The following is a 21,529-nucleotide window of genomic DNA, read 5'->3' as shown; positions in this document are numbered from 1 at the left end:
AATCGATAAATCCTAAATCAACTCGAGAGTAAGAATGTTTGTTTTGATGGGGTGGGTTTGGGTTTGGAGAATGAGCTCGAGGTCAGCTATTTCTAGAGAAAGATGTTAGTGTCTAAAGAATTGAGCATAAGTGAACCCATTGGCTTTTGTTGTTCACATTTATTAAAATATTGTAGAGCATATGGAAGTAGTAATTACTGTGTGCATTCTTGGTGTGAAGTTTGTGCGAAATGCTGAAAGTAGTAACTGGTGGGTGCGTTCTAGGTATTAAGCTTGTGCGTACTATTGAGTGTTTAGGATCTAAATGTAGGTGTGTGCGTTGGGGAGGGCAAGTGTGTGCGCTTGTTGAACATATTGAAATCTTGTGTTTTTTTTTTTTTTTTTTTTTCTTTTTGGAAACAATTCAAATCATTCACTACATAGTACATACTATCACAAAAAATATAAAAATAAGTCCAACATAGATTTAGACATGAACCTCTTTGTAATATCAAAAACCTCCTAGCTCTCAAGCCATGAAACTGCAGATAATATAGGAAATAGGCACTGTTGCATGTAATAAACATAATACGAAGTCTACTTTCATCCCGATAAAAAACTACATAGAACACAAGACAATATTCTTCTACACTAAGAGATGTGGAAGCTCATTCTTCATCTTCTTCGTCTCCATCTCCACCAGCAGCCTTCTTGGCAGCAGCCTTTTGGTTCTTTCTCTTTACTCTACCAGGGCGCCCACCACCAAACGGACTGGTGAGTGAGAAATCAATGTGTTTCTGGGAGTCTAGCCTGACCATAAAGGAGGGAACATTCACCACCTGTCTTCCAACCCTGATGTGCCTTTGCCTAATGAGCACTCTTGCATGATGGATTGACTTTGCCATGCCAGCCTTAAACACCAAAGTCTGCAGACGGCGCTCAAGGAAGTTCTCCACAGTGAGAGCAAGGACATAATCAAGTTTGTTCTGGCTCTCATCCAGCAAGCCGTACCTGTTCATACGCCTCAGGAGTGCATCACCCTCAAAGATCCTGCGTGGGTCCTTCTCATCAAGAGTAAGAAGCATTCTTGCATTATTCCTAATACGACTCAAAGCATATTGAACTCTCCACAGCTCCCTCTTGCATCGAAGCCCATACTCACCCACAAGCTTCAACTCAGCATCCAAACGCTCTTTCTCATATGGACGACGTGGCTTCTTGAATGTCTTTCCATAGTTGCGGTAAAATGAAACGTGAACCATGTTGACCGACGGCCGGTCAGAACCTCAGCTCGGCGATCTGCTGTGGAGAAGGGGAGCTGACACGAGAATCTTGTGGTTCAATAATTTTATTTTTGTTTTATTATTATTATTATTATTATTATTATTATTATTATTATTATTATTTCGTATTTTTTGTATTTTTTGTATATTGACAGGTAGCTTTAATCGTCATTGACTTTTTTTTTGAAAGGTAATCGTCATTGGCTTTTGTTGTTCAAATTTATTAAAATATTGTAGAGCATATGATAGTAATTAGTGTGTGCGTTCTTGGTGTGAAGTTTGTGCGTAATACTGGGAGTAGTAATTGGTGGGTGCGTTCTGGGTATTAAGCTTGTGCGTAATGTTGTGGTTTTAGGATCCAAATTTAGGTGGGTGTGCTGGTGAGGGAAAATGGGTGCGTTCTAGGTATTAAGCTTGTGCGTAATATTGGGTTGTTAGGATCCAAATTTAGGTCTGTGCGCTGGGGGGCGGGGGCGGGGGGAAGTGTGTGCTCAGGTGTATGATAATTATTTTTACTATGTTGTGGTAACTTTTTTTGGTAACTTTGCATTAATTTTGGTATGACTAGGTGTCAATGCTGTAGATGCAGTAGAGGCTGTACAATTGCTGTCGTCCGAGGATGTTGAAGCACCCCCTGTTGCCCAACCAGACTCGGATTCGGATGGCTCGGATGATGGGCTTGATGCGGATGAATTGATGCGGTGTTGTCGTTTCTTTGAATGTCTATTTTTTTTTTAAATGAACAATGCAGACTACCGGTTTTCCACTCGGGTTTAAATTTTTTCCAATTTCTCATGTCTTACGCTATTCTATCTTCATGCACAAACCAGCAAAATCATACGTCATTCCAATCATACGCACACCATATTTACGCACTTAGATTGCACATACACAGTTAATTGCACACACTATTACCCACATGCTTCCATATGAGAGTGTAGTATTTACTATTTTATGAAATTAAGGAATAATATATTCCATAAAATAATGGCAAACAATCTGTTACATCATTTTAAAATAGTGTACATTTTTTTTATATCACGCACAAACCACATGATAGAAGAAAAATCATATATGACACACAACTAAAATACGGTTGCATGCACACAACCATTGGACAAGATAATGCACACATATACACGCATACACACACAAAGGAACATGCACACGCTCAACTACATGTACGAACACACCACCATAACTATTCAAATATGTGCAAGAAAAAATAAACGAAAAACCTCTATTACCTTCTTTTCCATTAAAAAAAAAAACAATGGAAAGCACAATACATTAGGCATACATCTAATACTAATTTTCTACAATAAAAACCGCGGGGCCAAAAACACTTCTACACAAACATTTCTACACACACGCACACACCGATGTGTATAAACACTGCGTTCCATAGCACACCAACCAAATAATACGCATACCGTCTAATTCATTCAAAATGCACTAACAATATCATTCCACACACACCCCTTATAGTAATGTACAACATGCACACGCCAACTTAAACAAACGCACACACCAACACTCTACCAATTACCCAAATGTTTGTGCATTCTTCATTTTAATACAAAATAACAACAAAAACCTCCAATGCCCCGTGTTCCCCTTTCATATCAATTGAAAGAAACAAATCAACACGACACAAAAACAAATTCGTTACGTTTTATTACGCACACGCCGTCGGTCAACAGTGCACAGACCAACGTCCAAAAACAATTTATAAATCAAGGCAGCAGCTCATACCTGTGATAGTAGTCGCCATCTTCAACTTCTGCAATGTTCTTGCGCTTCAACACCCTTTGTTGATGGTTTGAGTGGTACAGCTACTAACCATATTGGATTACTACTTATTCTCATTATATTTGTGGTCTTTCATTAATTCAAAGATTCCATTCTAATTCTAACCAAAATTAACACATTAATAGAATTACTCTTTAACCCTCTTAATTAAAATATGACCTTATTTACACTATATTTCTCATTCAATCTCATCCTTCCATTACAAATTTATAAATGGATGGGATCTCATCTCGCCATCTCATTTAATAAAGGGGTCTCATGGGATCTGCACCCTATATATATGTATATATATATATATATATATATATGTATATATATATATATATATATATATATATATATATATATATATATATATATATATATATATATATATATATATATATATATATATATAGGGATGCACTCAGGTGCGAATAAGTGCTCAGGAGGGAAATGCGAACGAATCAGCGCGCGACACGTGTCTAGATCTAATAACTTAAAAAAAACGCGGTGACATTTTCGCAAATAATTGAACATCGAAGTGCAAGTAAAATCACTTACAAGTGCACCTACTTTCACCTATAAGTGCATGTAATTTTGCTTTGTTAGCATTCACTTTCCGCAAACATTCATGCACCTGGGTGTGCTGATAACTATATGTGCAACTATTTATAACTATAGGTGCAACTACTTATAACTATAGGTGCACCTACTTTCACCTATAAGTGCATGTAATTTTGCCTTGTTAGCATTCACTTTCCGCAAACATTCATGCACCTGGGTGTGCTTATAACTATATGTGACTACAAGAAAAATGCACATAGACAACGGTTAATAACCGTTGTCGTAGGGGTAAAATTTCTGTTGTTGAAGCCGGTGTTGTTGTCAGTCCCGCGCATAGACAACGGTTAAAAAAACTGTTGTCTTTTTTAGAAACAACAACGATTTTTTAACCGTTGTCTATTAAGTGTTGTTGAAGCTGGTGTTGTTGTAAGTCATGCCCATAGACAACAGTTTTAAACCGTTGTCTTTTCTAGAAACGACAACGGTTTTTTAACTGTTGTCTATTAAATGTTGTTGAAACCGGTTTTGTTAAAAGTCACTCACATAGACAACGGTTTAAAACCGTTGTCTTTTCTCGAAACGACAACGGTTTTTTAACCGTTGTCTATTAAGTGTTGTTGAAACCGATGTTGTTAAAAGTCACACACATAGACAACGGTTTTTAACCGTTGTCCTTTCTATAAACGACAACGGTTTTTTAACCGTTGTCTATTAAGTGTTGTTGAAATCGGTGTTGTTAAAAGTCACATACATAGACAACGGTTTTAAACCGTTGTCGTTTCTTTCAAAGATAACTGTTTTTGACCCGTTGTCTATTCAATGTTGTTGAAACCGGTGTTGTTAAAAGTGATGCACATAGACAACAGTTTTTAACTGTTGTCTTTTCTTTAAAAGACAACAGTTATAAACTGTTGTGTATTGTGTGTTGTTGAAATCGCCGTTGTTAAAAGTCACACCCATAAACTGTTGTCTTTTGTAGAAAAGTCAACAGTTTCAAAATGTTGTCTATTGTAAAATAGACAACGGTTTTTAACCGTTTTCAACCTGCTTAAATTTTTAATCATATAAAAAATCAATTTATTCATTCACCATGGCCAAGTGTAGTTACATAATTTTGCACAAGCTAATAAGGTTCAAAATAACAAGTCAAAATACTTCCATCACCAATTCTAATTATCATCCAAGTCATAATACTACAAAAAACAATTCTACGAACCAAGTCTAAATAATCACAACGTTCTAATGATCAAATCATACCTACTCTATATAACTTGATAGAATATCCGCCCATTGAGAACGCACCGGATCAATAACCACTTTGTCATAATCAACATGTTGGAACTACATGTAAAAAGAGAGTAAATAAATTAGTATAGATATAATAAATTTGCAATGAAATGAGAAATAAGTTAGCCATGAACAACATATTAAAGAGATTCTCATGCGAAATAAGTTAGCCATGCGAAACAAATGCCATATAATATAATAGGTGCCACACAAACAAATTTGCACTTCAAACAATCAAACATTGAGTTGGAAGAAATGAAAGCACAATCTATAAGAAAAAATTAATCAATGCAAGATCTAAGGCAATACTTACCTGCTTTGCTCCAAGAACCAAGGGAATAAGGCATTCGGGCTCAGTTGATTGTGTGGATTCATCAATGAGCAACTATACATAAGCACTTGGAAATAAGCACTCCAAATAAACGAAATAAGATAACATACTGTTTGTATCATTAGCTATTCATGCAATTCAACCTGACACAGGTGCAACTAATGACATCTGCACTTTGAGCTATCTCTCTCAGTTTGCCCATTTCAAAGCTTTATATTTCTTTTCATCTTTGAGCAGTTGTAGCTTGTGAAGCTCACTCTTTTCATCACAAATATTAAATTATTCATAGCTCCTTGACAAATATCAAATATCAAATCCAATAATTTACCAAATCCTACTATGAGTATGCACATGTATATAATAGGGAGCAAAAAATAATCATCCTCATTATCAAACCAAAATAATAATAATAATAATAATAATAATAATAATAATAATAATAATAATAAAACTACTATAATCTTACACAATAAAATTCCACCTTCTTTGTGTGATTGAAGCGATTTCTCAAATACTTCTTTACCAAATTCTAAGATTCAACACTTGTTTTATTTTTAGTTCGATTTCAATGAGAATTTGTTTCATACAAAAATCCAAAATAGTCATTCAAAAGGAATACTCATTACTCACAACAAAATATATAGGGACATTTTACAAATTCAAAAGGATTAATGATCTAGCAGTAGAAAAATATAAATAGACCACCATCTAGGGAAAATGATGACATTATCAAGCTACAGAAAATGCATAGTATGGATGTATGGATGTTTTAACACATATACCTAGGCACATTACGTGACAAGTATTGAGCACCACACTCAGATACCCAGCACAAGCAGCAAATCAAATAGCTAACCAGCTTCTGCAGACCAAACCTTTCTGTCTGCATTCCAGTTATAGACTTCAGATCTCACCACCAGAGTCCACTCAGCCCCATGGATCTTCACTTTTTCCTTTCAAGAGCTCTAGCAACCCAATTATTATAGTCATCCTTATGCATCATTTTCCAAGGAGGAATCAACATCATGGCTGCAACATCCCTCCTCTTAATAAAGACTTGGGATGTTACAACTTCTGCAACCAAATAGATCTGGAACTGCAGTTCAGATTCTGTTCTGCACCATCTAGCAGCAACAACCCTCCACCTTTGAGGCTTTGGATTGCTGCTTCTAGCCTCAGGTAGGTCCACCAAGGCTGGTGGACCCTCCTTATTCCTCCAATTCCAGAGATCAAACCAATGCAACCACCTGTAGCTTCAAAACCAAAATCTTGTAGTGTTAAAACCACACATTTTTATACATATTGAACAAATCTATACCGCACACAACACACTCATTTGCAAAAGGGAGACCCATAGTATGGAGATACAATATGAGAAGAAAATATTTTCAGGGGAAAAACTTGTCTGATGGCCATGGTCCTATAATTTTAGACTCTTCATATTAGTCACCTATATTTCGCTCCACATTTAGATCTCAATAATACACAAAATAATAATTTGATGGCCAGCTAAAGTTGAAGATAAAGAAAGTAACCTGCTCTTTTTTCTGCTCAATAGTATACAAACTCTGTAAACAAATACTAAAATCCCCCAACATTCTCTGTTGCTTGGGATTTTATTATCAACCCCTTTCACCATATATATAATCACTGTAAAAAACAAAAATTTATTCATGATATTAGCTTCCTATATAGATATTAACTGCATGTGAATGTTTCAGGAAATGGACATATTAGATAGCCACGGTAACCAGGCAAATAACATGTTCCTTTTTCCTGGGTGAGCTACCAAAATCCTTTTGTAGGACTCACATTGTAAAATAAATGCCCTAAACTTTAAATCTTATTTAACAATGTTGGAATGTGTTTTTGGATTGGACTTGGCATTCTTCTATCTAGATCTAGGATTGTCTCAGTCATATACAGTTTAAAATCAAGAAAATGGCAAAAATCTTCATTACCACAGATTAATCTCCCACTAAACATTGATTCACAACCAATAGCAATATTTTAAAGAACTAAAATAACACAAGTGCAAAGAAATACAGTGCATTTAACCAATCATACATATACCCGGCCGATGTATTTAATCAATCCAAACAAAGATATACACAAAGAAATAAAATCAACATAGAGATTTAGGGCTTAATGAAGTTATGATATAGGGATAAATAGAATAAGCAATTTTGGGATTAGAGTTTAACATTTGAGTAGTACAACAAACCAGTAGCGAGCAGAGACGGAGAAGGCGACGAGCTGAGCATGGATGAGGCTGCAACGGCGGCGGACGTTGGAGGCGGCGACGGCGGCGGAGGTTGGAGGCGGCGACGGCGGCGGAGGTTGGAGGCGGCGACGGCACGATTACGGCGATTGTAGTTTTGTTCGACTTCGACTTGGGGATGGGCGGCGACAGAATTCACGAATGAATATTAAGTTTTCTCGCATAAGTGTTTTAATTTGTTTTGCAAAGAGGGAATTGAATTATTTTATTTGACCAGGACTATGTGGTCTAATGGTACCCGGGTTGGACTTTCATTTGGAAGGTTGTAAGTTTGAGCCTCAATGGAGGCGTTATTAGCTCGTTGTGTTTCAGTAGGTTGAGAAAGTATATGAACAGATACTACAATGTAACAGAGCTAGTAGCATTCAAAAAAAAAAAGAATTATTTTATTTGAGAGGGAGGGAGATTTTTTGCAAAATGTGCAAGTCTTGAAATTTAAAATTTAAAGAATAACATATATATCTAATATATATAAGTCAAAATTATTTTGACTTTTATTTTTATTTTTTTAAAATAACATATATATCTAATATAATAAGCAAAATGACTAAAGTTTTATTTTTATTTTATAATAAGTCTTTATTTTTTTTCAAATTAAATAAGTATATTCACGATTTTATCGGGACCGGGTCCACCATAAACTGGGTATATAGGTACAGAACGGGGGTAAGAAAATAGTAACTTTATTACCTGGGGTGCTAGGCCCAAAATAGTACCGGGTATATAGGTACAAAACGGGAGGTAAGAAAATAGTAACTTTATTACCCGAGGTGCTAGGCCTAAAGTAGAACATATAAAGCCCAAAGTACACGTCAAGGCTGTTGGGATTGGGTCACAATAATATTACGACAAAAAATGAATGTTCCCGAGTATATAGGTACAGAACGAGGGGTAAGAAAATAATAGCTTTATTACTTGGGGCACTAGGCCCAAAATAGTAACAGGTATATAGGTACAGAACGGGGGTTAGAAAATAGTAACTTTATTATCCGGGGCGCTAGGCCTAAAATAGTACTTATAAAGTCTTAGGTATAGGCCCAGGCTGGCGGCCCAAATATAAAGATCCAAATACAAAGGTCACGACCCAATGAATGGGCTACAGCTAATTATGCTAGCGCAACTAATAGGAACCGAACCCCAAGTGACTAGGTTGAGGCCGGGTATAGACTAGACACCACTAGACTATGGTGCCTGTAGGCCGGGTATATTCTATGGTTTTATAGGGACCGGGTCGCTAGACCCAAAATAGTACCGGGTATATAGGTACAGAACGCGAGATTCATAGATTTTTATACTGTAGATTCATAAATTCTATACTGTAGATTTATAAAATTTTTACTCTAGATTCATAATTTAAATACAGTAGATTCATAATTTCTATACAGTTGATTCATAATTTGAACATAGAATTCTGTAATTGTGAATATAGAGTTCAAACATACCGCCCTCAACCCCTCCACACCATACCGCACCATTCTGAACACCACACCGCATCGCACAGGGCCGTTCTATGGCATGTAATTTAATGAATTGAAAATAAAACTTTAATGAATTGACATTGAAATTTTGGTGAATAATTTTATATTTAAATATGAACGAAAATAGAGCTATTAAATTAACTTTTGAATTGTATTATTTCTTTGTTAAATTTTATGCATTATATTTGGACCAAAAAAATTAATTATATTTTTATTTTTGTTCTAGATCTTCTAAACATCTATTTTCATCTCGTAACAAAAACAATGAAGGTCCAAATTATAGATAAAAGATAAGGTGTAACACTTTAGTAAATAAGAGTTAGTGTGGTTTGGTGGGTTTAGTGTTGTTTGTTATGTTAGAGGTCATGGGTTTTATCTTTCTTGGTGGCATCCTTAACCTATATTTTATACAATCATTGTCTTGGTTCTCAGAGACAACATAGAACCAAACTCGTTATATCTTAGATATTGCGCTTAAATACATAAGTGTTGGTGTGACTTAGTGGGTTTAACTTAGTTTGTTATGTTAGATTATGTTAGAGGTCTTGAGGTTTATTTTTCTTAGAGGCATCCTTCACTTATTTCATAAAATCGTTGTTTTGGTTTTCATAGACAACACAGAAGCAACCCAGTTATATACCAGATGTTGCACTTTGGTACAAAAGAGTTTGTGTTGCTTAGTTGGTTAAACCTTAATTGTTATGTTTGAGGTCCTAGGTTTGACTCTTGTTGTTAACATCCTTGTTTATATTTTATACAACTGTTGTCTTTTATAAAATAATGATGCGCAAAGACAACGGTTTTTTATATAACTATATAATTGTTGTCTTTGTAGTGTTGTGTATTCAAATACGCTTAAAGACAACATACCAAAGACAACGGTTAAATAAAACCGTTGTCTTAAACAAATAAAGAACGCGCAACGACAACGGTTATATAAAACCGTTGTCGTTGTAGTGTTGTATATTCAAGTGCTATTAAAGACAACACATAAATGACAACGGTTAAATAAAATCGTTGTCTTTGTAGTGTTATGTATTCTAGTGCGCTTAAAGACAACACACCAACGATAACGGTTAAATAAAACCGTTGTCTTTTTTAAAAAAAAAGAGCGCACAAAGACAACGGTTTTAAACAACCGTTGTCTTTCTAGTGTTGTGTATTCTAGTGCGCTTAAAGCCAATACACCAACGACAACGGTTAAAAAAACCGTTGTCTTTAAAACAAAAAAAATGCACATAGACAACGGTTTTAAAAAACCGATGTCGTTGTGGTGTTGTCTTTTCACAAAATGCACAAAGACAACACACTAATAACAACGGTTAAGTAAAAATCGTTGTCTTTGACAAAAGTGTTACATCAAAGACAACGGTTTTGGACCAAACTGTTGTCTTTTATACAAAAGACAACACTTTTCTTAAAAACTGTTGTCTTTCTAGTGTTGTCTATGTGCATTTTTCTTGTAGTGGTGCAACTATTTATAACTATAGGTGCAACTACTAATAACTATAGGTGCACCTACTTTCACCTATAAGTGCATGTAATTTTGCCTTGTTAACATTCATTGATCTGAGTTCAGCGGGTGGTAATACCCCTGAAAACCACTCGCAAACATTTATACACCTAGGTGCAACTACTTATAACTATGTGTGCAACTACTTAGAACTATAGGTGCAACTACTTAGAACTATAGGTGCAACTAAGTATTGATGCTCAGTGTAAATTTTTACTTGCACCTATAATACATTTTACATGCACTTGTAATACATTTTACTTGCACTTCGATGTTCAATTATTTACGAAAATGTCACCGCGTTTTTTAAAAAAATCAGTGTTTCTCATCCATTAGATCTGGACACGTGGACGAACAGAATTCATTCCTATTTCGCGTCTGGGCGAAGCATTCGCACCTTAGTGCGAATATATATATATATATATATATATATGTATATATATATATATATATATAGGTAGAGGATCAAATGAGGTCATGTTTCTAGATGAGGTTTGTGGTCAAATATTGACCCTTGATTTTAGTTAGATCTATGGCTATTGTTTGTTGGTTTATTTTTAGGATGATTCTTTTTAATTATTGCCGCCATTTTAGTTGGGGTCTTTTTAGTCTTTGTATTTTTTTCCTTTTAGTTGTTTATTTTATTTTTGGTGATTGCATGTTTGTAGTTGGCTTAATTATGGTAATTAAGATTTCTTTTGATTCCCTGAGTTATTTACCGTGTCTTTTTTATATTGTCTTCCTAGTTCACTGGTTTTAGTTGTGTTGCTTTGTGGTTTGTCAAACACTATTGTCACACACTTTTACTTTTCTCGGTCCTTTAATTTTTAAATTAAAATTGCATTTACATAATTACTTAGGGGGCACACTTTCGTCTATCTAATTCGTTTGCAGTTGCTCTGTTTCTTAATTCTTAGTTGCACAAGTTTTAAACGGGTTAGTACCCATTTTGCCAATATTAGATCACTACCAAATCCACGTAAAATTGCATTACTATAAACTTCATCGTTGCACACACCAGTGTTGGGGGGTTTCTATTGTTTGCACATTCTTTCACGCCATCGTTGCACGGATCCTAAATAATGAATATCCATTACTCGTTAGTAAACTGTTACAGATTCGCAAATTTGATTTTCTATTAACCCTCAATCAGTAGCCAGTAGCATGTTTCTGAACCTATTATTGCCAATGTCAGTCAATAACTTTAATGCTACAACTTTATGTATTCTAATAAATTAATGCACATTAAAGACTCTTCTAAAAAAATACCATGTTGCACAATCATCTTCTGGGAAAATTATAATGGTTGCACATTCGACAACTTCACTATTTTTTTCCAGTAAAACCATGATTAAACATTTGACGAAACGATAACACAAGATAGTTACTAGCAAATTTAAATGGTCTAGTTGCATGGTACTCTATGTTCTCCATGCCTCTTTAAGTCATAAAAAACTAATGTCAAAAGTCGTATAAAAAAGAGTAAGTCACTTGTGTTGCACCCACGTTAGCAATGAAATCCCTTTAAGTTGTTGCGGTAACTAGAGAGGCTACATCTGTTGCATGAATTCTCCATCCTCAAATATTGGTGAGCTTGCGAGGTTTTTACCGTGATGCTCGTTGCACTAGCTAAGTAGGATGTCCTTCATGTACTTCATTCTCAGTGCCTCTGTTATGGATTTGTCTCCTTTCCTTAGGCCACACTCCCACCCGGTTGCTTTCTCTCCTATGAATGTCTCCATGTGCCTCATTGCGTACACTCCACTATCCATATTTTCGTTTGCATCCCTCCATTGCATTTGCATTCTTTTTGGCTCCATTTTTAGTATTTCAGGTCCCATTTTATGGTCTTTCGTATCATCTAGGAAACAACCCATCATGTCTTTCTGTTGACATAAAATTTCAGTAGTTAGTAACTGAGCTTTGGTCACCATCTTTCATTATGAAAAACAGTAGGTACGCTCTAATTTTTTGTCACGGTCCATACCATGCGCTGTAATGCACATTAAATGGTGTCCTAAATGCAAAATATTTATTCATCCAAATGCGCCGTTTATTACTATGTGTGACCACTAATTTTATCACACATCTTCACAGTATATTCACAAATTTATACACACCAACCATTACTCTTTCATCAAACAGTTCTGCACTTTATTATATCACAGCAATGCACATTTTGTTTATCTTTATTTTATTATCAGACTCATCTAATTATACAAACATAAAACGCGGGATGCTTACCAAAGCAATTTTACTTAACCGTGCACAGTCAACTGTGTAATATGTGCACCCAGAAACAATTTAAACAATGGACTTGTCCTTCAGTTTTGTAAACTGTGGATTTTGTCCTTCAGAAGAATATAAAGTTCTCTGTAAACCTAACCTTGTTTGCACATTAGACAGTTATTCAGTTGCACATTCAACTTCGATTACATGTTGATCAGTACAGTTTTGTGCAATAGCATGCTGTTTACAGTTTTTACTTTCACATTATTGACATTATTAATAATCTTCTAAATCTTTACATGCATTGCATCCTCTTCTTAATATTCTTCGTTTGCTTCCATATCTTCTTCATCCGCAGCCTCGCCTCCATGCATCCTAGTATCATCAAGTATGCAACATGGTTTTACTTTTTATCTAGTACTTCATTGTGCACAGTCACTAATATAAATTGTGCAACCAGTATCTTGTTTTTTTTTTCCTCATAAAATCCAGCAATACTCACCTCATTCATATCCTCCTGCATGTCCAAGGGTTGTTCAATGTTCCCTAAACCAAATTCTCCTTTTTTTATTTCTGCAAATTCACGCTCGTTTAACAACTTCGTTGTCCAACCTTTGAAAGACGGCCTTTGGCGCTCCACATAACGAATGAGGTTCACAACCATATCTACATATAGCATCTGCAATACCATATTTGTTTTTTGCACAGTCAAATAGAGTACGAATGTAATGTGGGCTGTTTTCACAAACGATCAAAAGTACATAACTATGAAATCACTTGAACTTAGGAGCTTACCGTTATAAACAATAGTGATCCAGCAAATACCTTCTTCTTTGGACTTTAACCAAACTTTTTTCTTTATCCAACTGCTAGGTCTGTGGTCCCCCATTATTTTTTGCCCAAATCTGTGCAACCATCAATTTATGCATTTTTATTACTTTTTTACCAGTTCTGCATATTCTAGTATCCTGTTCGTCAGCAGCACACCCAATCTGTTCCCGCAATGAACCCCATATTTCCCACCATCAATTCGTAATAATGCACACAAAAACAAACAAGCCAAGTGGTGTTTTTGTGCATGAACCCCAATTCAAGCAGCGTTGCTCATACGGCCGGCGACACTCCACACCCATGGTCGGCCAATTTTTATTATCCACAAAAAAAAAAAAAAAAAAAAAAAAAAAAAAAAACACAACCAAAACCCACAGTACCAGAACCCCCCTCACCCTGTGGTGGCCACCATCAGTTTGCCGTCCTCCCCAACCAATGACACTTCAACAGAGTCCGATCAACTTGCGGCCATTATCAGCAAGTTTCCATCATTAAAAATTATTAAAAAAAAAAACAAACTTACCCAATATCTACTCTAACGCACTGTGTTCAAGCAGCCAATTTCGCACACATGCAATATAATTTTGCACACAGCCAATTTCTTACGAAGTCTACTTGTTTCCTCAATCGATGCATATCGGTGACTTCGTCTTGGGGTTCCGTCCGCTATAGCTTTGTGCTTGCTCGCCGGTGTCTTCTTCTTATGTCATCGGACGGGTCTTCTTCGCTTTCTCCCCTTGCGCTTGCTCTTCCCACTATGTTTATCGTGCAATGCGGACACATTGACTAGACAACCCCCGTTTAAACCCTACACGGTACAGACCCAGTGACTTCGGCCTTTCCTTTCCCATTGTGCACAAACATTTACCTAATTACCCTTTTTCCCCATAATTAATTATTCCTTCAGTTACTTGTCTTATTTAGTGACCTTTTAATTTCTCACATTGTACACTTTACAGCCATTAGATGGTGTGATCTCATGGTTGCAAATTGTCCACAGACCTCACCTAACACAATAGCCTCACTTGAACCTCAACCTATATATATATATATATATATATATATATATATATATATATATATATATATATATATATATATATATATATATATAGGAACGCACTCAGGTGCGAATAAGTGCCCAGGAAGGAAATGCGAACGAATCAGCGCGTGACACGTGTCCAGATCTAATAACTTAAAAAAAAACACGGTGGCATTTTCGTAAATAATTGAACATCGAAGTGCAAGTAAAATCTCTTATAAGTGCACCTATTTTCACCTATAAGTGCATGTAATTTTGCCTTGTTAGCATTCACTTTCCGCAACCATTCATGCACCTGGGTGTGCTTATAACTATATGTGCAACTATTTATAACTATAGGTGCAACTACTTATAACTATATGTGCACCTACTTTCACCTATAAGTGCATGTAATTGTCTTGTTAACATTCATTGATCTGAATTCAGCGGGTAGTAATACTCCTAAAAACCACTCACAAACATTCATACACCTAGATGCAACTACTTATACCTATTTGTGCAACTACTTAGAACTATAGGTGCAACTACTTAGAACTATAAGTGCAACTAAGTATTGATGCTCAATGTAAATTTTTACTTGCACCTATAATACATTTTACATGCACTTGTAATACATTTTACTTGCACTTCGATGTTCAATTATTTACGAAAATGCCACCGCATTTTTTAAAAAAATCAGTGTTTCTCATCCATTAGATCTGGACACGTGGACGAACAGAATCCATTCCTATTTTGTGCCTGGGCGAGCCGTTCGCACCCGAGTGCAACTCTATATATATATATATATATATATATATATATATATATATATATATATATATATATATATATATAAATTTGGCGTCTCCGGATTAGATATTCCAACCAACATATGTTCACAAGTCCTATTCACATTCACGGTTAGAATTCCGCGCACTATGTTCACAGTTTTATTCACATTTACGGTTGGAAGTTCGCAGATTTATGAACCACTTAAACTAAAGGTTTGTTTGGTGGCACAAAGCAATCTGAATCAGAATGAGTATTTATATATATATATATATATATATATATATATATATATATATATATATATTATATATATATATAAAATTAAATTTGGCGCCTCCGGATTAGATATTCCAACGAACATATGTTCACAAGTCCTATTCACATTCACGGTTAGAATTCCGCGCATGTTCACAGTTCTATTCACATTTACGGTTGGAATTTCGCAGATTTATGAACCACTTAAACTAAAGGTGTGTTTGGTTGGCACAAAGCAATCTGAATCAGAATGACTATTAAATACTGATGTTTAGTTATATATGACCATATAATAAAAATAGAGACTTTAAAAATACAAAAATAAAAAATTAAGGAAATTGATCATAATAATATAATGACATTCAAAGCAACAATATAAATAAAAAAAAATTCAAAATAAAAATCTAAAAACACCTAATCTAAACTTAAAAATCAAATTATCAATAAGATAGAATGATACTCATTTTTAATTAGTAAATAAAGTTTTTAATTAAAGGATAATCAAATTCCATATTTGTATTTTAAAAAGTTGTCAACCAAACACTAACTATAATTTTGTTTAATCTTGGTGTGTAAACCCATGAACTAAACACACCCTAAGGCCCCATTTGGTTCGCAGAAAATATTTGAGGGGAAATGAAATTGAAATTCCATGCAAAAGAAATTACCGGGAAGATTAATTACATTGTTTGGTTGGTGTAAAATAAATTACTTGAAATATCAATTCCATTGTTTGGTTGAGTTTGGAATGTAAGGAATAATGAGTATAAAGACAATTATACCCCTACATAATAATAACAACAATAATAATTGTTGAATTTGTCTCATATATGGATTAGGAATATGAGTTTGTCTCATACTAGGAGTAGGAGTTAAACGGGTAGACGCTTTGTACAGGGATTAGAGGCCTATAAATATATTGGTTGTATCCTGTCACCACTATCACTATCACTATGAATATAAGTATTGTTTCACTCCCGTGGATGTAGGCACTTTGCCGAACCACGTAAATCTTGCTACTCTTTACCCTTTTATGCCATTATTATTTTTCTTGTTCTTGTTAATCTCTACAAATTGGTATCAGAGCACTGTTGAGATGGCCAGTTCAAGTACAAAATTCGAGGTATCAAAATTTGATGGTACAGGGAATTTTGGGTTATGGCAATCTAGGGTAAAGGATTTGTTGGTACAACAAGGTCTTCTGAAAACTTTGAAGGCGAAAAATCCAGCTAATCTGGAAGAGAATGATTGGGAGGATTTGAAGGAGCGTGCGGCAGGAACCATTCGGTTATGCCTGGACGATGGAATTGTGTATCACGTTATGGCCCTGGAAGCCCCAAAAGAAATTTGGGATAAATTGGAAACTCAGTTCATGGAAAAATCTCTAACGAACAAACTGTATCTAAAGCAAAGGCTTTATGGGCTTAAGATGCAGGAGGGTTCAGACTTGGTGCATCATATTAATGTCTTCAACCAGATAATCTCAGATCTGGCCAAGCTTGATGTCAAGATTGAAGATGAAGACAAGGCGATGATCTTGTTATGTTCATTACTTTTTTCCTTTGAACATCTGGTGACTACTCTAACATACGGTAAAAGCACGATTAAATGCAGCGAGATCTCTGCGGCCCTGCAGGCTCATAATAAGCGCATGCAGAGTGTAGGAGATGGATCGTCTGTTGGTGAAAGTTTGTATGCTAAAGAGGGTCAGGATCGTGGAAGGAAGCAAGAGAATGGTAATTCTGGGAGGAGAAACTCCAGGTCTAAGTCCAGAAATAGTAGGAAAATCCGGCACTACAAGTGTAATGAGATTGGGCACATCAAGAGAGACTGTCCAAAGTTGAAAAAACAACAAGAGGCGGTGAACGTGGTGCATGCTGATGACTCAGATTATAGTGAAGGTGATGTTCTAGCAGTTTCATCGTGTAAGTTGTCAGATGCTTGGATTCTAGACTCAGGATGCTCTTATCATATTACACCTAACAGGGAGTGGTTCACAACCTATAAGTCAGGTACTTTCTGTTCTGTTTTTCTGGGTGATGATAGATGTCATAATATCATAGGTATTGGTGATTTAACATCCAGATGTATGATGGTATTGTCAGAACTTTGCAAGATGTCAGACATATACCGGGATTAACTAAGAACCTAATTTCTCTTGGCAGTTTGTATGCTAATGGTTTTATTCATAAGTCTGAGAGTGATAAGGAAACCATTAAAATTAGTAAGGGTGCTTTAACTGTGATGAAAGGGAAAAGGACCACAGGGAACATTTATAGGTTGTTGGGTAGTACTGTTGTAGCCTTGTAGGTGGAGCACATTCTGTTGAGTCTAGTGATGATACTACTAGGTTGTGGCATTTACGTTTGGGTCACCTTGGTGAACGTGTGTTAGGAATATATTGTATAAGTTTTGATGAGCCAAATGTATTTTGTAGACCCCAATTTTATTTTATTTGAGTCAGTTCTGGTTCACAAAGTATGGTGCACCACTGCCATGAAGTCTACGTGAAAGCAGCTTTGAAGGAAGAATAAATGAAAGCGGGATCATAGCTTAACACATTTATTAAGCATCAAGTCATCAAAGGTTGAGATGGACGAGATGGTAGAAGACTTATTAAAGCATGCTTGATGTGAGATGATCCACAGTTTGATTCCCATTGGAAGTATTTTTGGTGTAAAGAGAAATGCTATCATGAAGTAGTGATATCGGGAAGTAATAGACCTGGCAATTCGTGTATACGGGTCGACACGATAAGGTTAACGGGTTCAAATTTGTAACACGTACACGAACACTATTTGTTAGCGGGTTGACACGATAGATACGTTTTGTTAATAGATTTCGGGTCGTGTCGACACGATATGACACGAAACACGTTTAAACTCACTAAAACTATTAATATATTAAAAAAAAAACTAAAATTTAAAGTTAAGTTATATATAATAGAAATAAAACCTACAATTCAATCCATCAAACTACAAACTAAAAAAAATATTCAATTTATAACATTCATAAAATAATAAAATAACATCCAAAAATCATAATTAAAGAAGCCCATGCTAGTTTTAGAATAAAATTGAACACAATAAAAACTCAAACTTCATATTGTTGAACATCAATAATTGGTGTATTAGTAAATTCATCCTTGGTCATGTACTCATGTTCATGATATCTTTTTTAATCTCATTCATGACAATGGTTCTTAGCGGGTTCTGAACAGGTTTGTGTAAACGGGTTCGTGTTTACGGGTTAACACGATAATATTAACGGGTTAAACGGGTTCTTAATAGGTTTAACAGGTTGACCCGTTAAGACACGAAACATAACGGGTCCTTAACAGGTCAACCCGTTAACGACCCGGGACCTGTTAAGGCTAAACACTAACCCGTTATTTTCGTGTCCGGTTTCGTGTCGTGTTAACTGGTCGTGTCCATAATTGTCAGGTCTAGGAAGTAATATCACAAAGATGATATCGGGTAGAACTATCATGAAGAAACATTTTTATAACATGATAGTAAGATATATCGGATGATGACGTTACTACTATCGGATGATGACATCATAATGTGGTATGGCTTGTGAAACCCACGTGAAGAGATAAGACAAAAGAATTTAAGTCTTGAAATATATCAATTGGTTACTTAGGTGAGATGGAAGAAACCTTGAAAAACAAACCAAATGATCCACAGTTTGACTCCCACCCGAAGCAATTTTATATCATGATATCAAGATCATGATAGTAGCCTAACATGATATAAGGTGGAACATGATATTCTATTGGGACATGACATCATCAAAGGAGCTATGACATCATCATGATAAAGTAGTTAGACAGAAACATTCTTGAAGGAGAAGAAGAAGCTGATATACGAAGGAAATCTTTTTAATAATCAAGCAAGAATCAGCAAAGATTTCAATACTCAAGCAAGAATCAGCAGATAAATTATTTGATCAACTTGGCACATCATATCAATAATTCAACAAAAGTCATGCCAGAGAAATTCAAATTTGGAGGCTACCCATTCCAAAGAAAAGCTTTGTCAGATTAAAGGAGAGCAACGGCAAGATTACTCAAAATCTTCTGACAGACGGCGAAATGACTTTGCAGACCAAGTTGGCAAAATTATTTGATCAACTACAATTCAAATTGGACGATCAAGATCGAAAGTTGATCAACGGGCAAATAGCTTTCTTTGGCTATAAAATGCCCAAGCAGAATTGAAGACAAGCACGAATGAAGCATTGCTGAAAAATTAAGATATACAAACAAGAGAAAAGCAAGCAATATTCAAATCAGCCAAGAAGCAATATATTGAGCTATACACGATTAAATTCAAGTCTGAGAGAGAAAATTTTATCTCAATTGTAAATCTTCTACAGAGTGTAGAAAAGGGGTAGAGTAACTGGAGAGAGTGAAAAACCCAGTTGGAGTGTAGCTTTGTGCGTAGCACTCGGGGGTAAAGGGTAGAGTAACAAGGGGAGCTTGTGAAAGCCCTGTGAGAGCGTATCTTGGTGCGTAGTTCTCATGGTGTTGGAGTACAGCTTGGTACGAAGTACTCGGGAAGGCGAAGTAACAAGAGGAGCTTGCGAAAAACCTTGGTGGAGTGTAGCTTTGTGCGAAGCACTCGGAGAAGTGTCGCTGGGCACTTATTCACTATTGTATCTGGGTGATCGAAGAATAGTGAATTTCCTCCTTGGAGTGAAAGGAGAAGAGTGGACTAGGAGGATTACACCACCTCTGAACCACTATAAATCTCTCTCTCTATTTACTTACTGCTCATTTAATTTCGTGCATGCCTATATCAACTGTGAACTAACCCGTTACGATTTATCGCGTATCTTTATCTGTCTGGGTTTGATAGTTCCCTTGTTTGCATGCAAGTGAAATTTTACATACATCATCCTTAATCTATATCAAGTGTTTCTAACGTGATGCATGTATAGAATCTCTCTTTGAGCACTACACATTTAAAGCATAACACTTTGCCGTTACATTTCCGCGGTGCACACTCTAAGTTGTTATACTAGTTTATGCTTGTTACTTAGAGTTGAAGTTACCAAAGTGTTGTTTGCAAAAGAAGTTTGAAAAGTTAGAGAAGTCTATTCACCCGGGACCAACAAGTGGTATCAGAGCAGTTGTCTATTTGAGTCATTTCTTGACTGCTAGATAGATCTCGAAACTTCAAGATGAAGAGAGATATGGTTCTTGCTCAAAATTTGCTTTTCTCACTTGATAAATTTGATGATTGGAAAATACGTATGCAGGTGCACTTATCTGCTTTAAATGATGAAATGTGGGAAGTCATCACAAATGGTCCTATCAAGATCATGGAAGTTAACACCGCCGCCGCACTAAATCCATATGCTCCAAAATATATTCCAAAGCCGAAAATGGAGTGGACAAGCGATGATAGAGGGCGAAATAACTTGGACAACATTGCCAATGATATTTTGTTCAAAGCGGTCGATGACACCATATTCCCAAAGATTCGAAAGTGCACTACAACAAAAGAAATATGGGATACTCTCATTAGTATCGGTGAAGGCGACGAACAAGAAAAGGACAACAAGCTAACCATCGCCATGAAAAGATTCGAAGATTTCAAAATGCTTTCTAACGAAAGTATTACCGATATGGAAGCTCGCTTAGTCAAGATTCTTAGTGAAATAAGTGATCTTGGCAAAACCATCTCCCAGAAGGAAATATCACTCAGAAGGAAGTATTGCGTGGACTACCTTCTAATTGGGATATGAAAGTAACCGCGATGCGAGATCATAGAGATCTAAGGACATTATCTACGGATAAACTCTTTAGTGATCTCAAGGCATATGAGTTCAAGATGAAGACACGAATTGAAGAAGAACGCGATGAACGAACATCCGCACTAATG

General features: G+C 35.8%; 2 protein-coding genes across 2 annotated transcripts; both read right to left on the bottom strand.

Annotated features, from left to right (window-relative positions):
- Nucleotides 1-394: 394 nt before the first annotated feature.
- Nucleotides 395-1,301, bottom strand: LOC109178937 (40S ribosomal protein S9-2). The gene has a single exon (XM_019328489.1). The coding sequence runs from the start codon at nucleotides 1,239-1,241 to the stop codon at nucleotides 648-650; it is 594 nt and encodes a 197-aa protein (XP_019184034.1). The 5' UTR covers nucleotides 1,242-1,301; the 3' UTR covers nucleotides 395-647.
- Nucleotides 1,302-5,964: 4,663 nt separating this feature from the next.
- On the bottom strand, nucleotides 5,965-7,638 carry LOC109178946. Its single transcript, XM_019328499.1, has 3 exons — nucleotides 7,463-7,638; nucleotides 6,774-6,888; nucleotides 5,965-6,485 (listed from the first exon to the last, which is right to left on the bottom strand). The coding sequence occupies exons 1-3, from the start codon at nucleotides 7,500-7,502 to the stop codon at nucleotides 6,182-6,184; spliced, it is 459 nt and encodes a 152-aa protein (XP_019184044.1). The 5' UTR covers nucleotides 7,503-7,638; the 3' UTR covers nucleotides 5,965-6,181.
- Between the last annotated feature and the right edge of the window lie 13,891 nt (nucleotides 7,639-21,529).

The sequence above is a fragment of the Ipomoea nil genome, unplaced genomic scaffold (assembly GCF_001879475.1).
Source record: "Ipomoea nil cultivar Tokyo-kokei standard unplaced genomic scaffold, Asagao_1.1 scaffold0179, whole genome shotgun sequence".
Taxonomy (NCBI): domain Eukaryota; kingdom Viridiplantae; phylum Streptophyta; class Magnoliopsida; order Solanales; family Convolvulaceae; genus Ipomoea; species Ipomoea nil.
Note: the sequence above shows the minus strand (reverse complement) of the source record. Positions and strands in the feature narration are given on the sequence as shown.

What these genes read in the sequence shown, in the direction of transcription:
- LOC109178937 (XM_019328489.1), bottom strand. Translation starts at nt 1,241, where the DNA reads ATGGTTCACGTTTCATTTTACCGCAACTATGGAAAGACATTCAAGAAG.
- LOC109178946 (XM_019328499.1), bottom strand. Translation starts at nt 7,502, where the DNA reads ATGCTCAGCTCGTCGCCTTCTCCGTCTCTGCTCGCTACTG. An exon ending in TCCGTCTCTGCTCGCTACTG is followed by an intron (nt 6,889 to 7,462) that starts GTTTGTTGTACT and finishes TGTTTTTTACAG; the next exon opens with TGATTATATATATGGTGAAA. An exon ending in TTGAGCAGAAAAAAGAGCAG is followed by an intron (nt 6,486 to 6,773) that starts GTTACTTTCTTT and finishes TTGAAGCTACAG; the next exon opens with GTGGTTGCATTGGTTTGATC.